Here is a 1299-nt window from a genome sequence, read left to right as displayed (position 1 = left end):
AGCTAATCTAGTAGATGATGTCAATGATAACTGGATTTGGAATAATTGTACCTCTGATGTCTACTCGGCTAAATCTGCATATAGTTGGTTGAACGATGAAGAGCTTGTTCCTCTATTACCTAGAGCTTGTCCCACACGAACTATCCTGAATCATAGAGGTATTGCATTAGACTCCATATGTCCTATTTGTGATAATGAACCTGAGACCTTGATTCATTGTTTGTTTAATTGTAATCGGGCAAAAGCTATATGGAACTTGATTGTGGGTCCTCACTTCAGTTTACCTGAGGATAATAACTCAATATTCATGTGGTCCCACGACAATGTTGACAAACTTGGCATTGTGATACCTATTACCATGTGGACTATATGGTGTGCTAGAAATGCAAAGATCTTTGATGATATAAACATGCCTTTGATGGCTTCTTTGTCAAAAATCAAGGTAATGACCCGTGATGTTACTCAAGCTTTCAACAATATGCATAAAAAGATTACTAGTATTCAGCCTCAACTTATTTCTTGGCATAAAGGTCCTTCTAGATCATATATTCTTAATGTGGATGGTAGTGCTCAAACAAACCCAGGGATGGCATGATTTGGTGGGTTAATTAGAGACTCCGATGGGCAATTCATGCGTGGTTTTCACGGTAATATTAGCTACTCGAATATTCTTCACGCCGAAATTTTGGCATTAATGCATGGGATTCAAATATGTTGGGAGGAAGGTCTAAGAGATATTATTTGTTACACTGATTCCATGCATACTATCCATCTCATCCAACATGCAGATGTTTCCACTCACCATTATGGTAATGAGATAGCTATTATCAGAAAGCACAAGGCTAAGGATTGGACTTTTAATTTATGTCACACTCTCAGGGAGGGTAATATGTGTGCTGACTTTTTAGCAAAGCTTGGAACAAGGTCTTCGAGTGATCTATTGATTGTGTCTGATCCTTCGACTGAACTTCGTTTGTTGCTGACAGCGGACAGTATGGGTGTTGCTTATCATCGCGGCCAGTAGTCTCTTTTTTTTTATGTTTTTGTTTTTGCCTTTTTCTCATGTAACCAAAAAAAAAATTTAACTTTGCTTCAAAATACAAAGTAACAAATGGTGATAAAACAAAACATGCTGAAAATCATGGAAAAAGTATTAGGGTTACCTACAAACATAAAAATCGTAGATGACGCTTGATGATTTGGCTTGAGAGTGAGGAATTATAGCAGCTAGGATTTTCATGTGTTGGACTTCAAATTTTATTCAATATGATTTTGTTGAACCGTCAATATAATTTTTAT

General features: G+C 36.6%; 1 protein-coding gene across 1 annotated transcript; it reads left to right on the top strand.

The window, feature by feature from the left end:
• The first annotated feature begins 631 nt into the window (after window positions 1-631).
• Window positions 632-1024, top strand: LOC146955066 (uncharacterized). Its single transcript, XM_085747511.1, has one exon. The coding sequence runs from the start codon at window positions 632-634 to the stop codon at window positions 1022-1024; it is 393 nt and encodes a 130-aa protein (XP_085603637.1).
• The last annotated feature ends 275 nt before the right edge of the window (window positions 1025-1299 follow it).

This window comes from Medicago sativa, chromosome 1 (assembly GCF_051527215.1).
Source record: "Medicago sativa cultivar Bolivia chromosome 1, Bolivia_mono, whole genome shotgun sequence".
NCBI classification, from domain to species: Eukaryota; Viridiplantae; Streptophyta; class Magnoliopsida; order Fabales; family Fabaceae; genus Medicago; species Medicago sativa.
The sequence above is the reverse complement of the archived record's forward strand: the minus strand, read 5'-3'. Positions and strand labels throughout refer to the sequence as shown.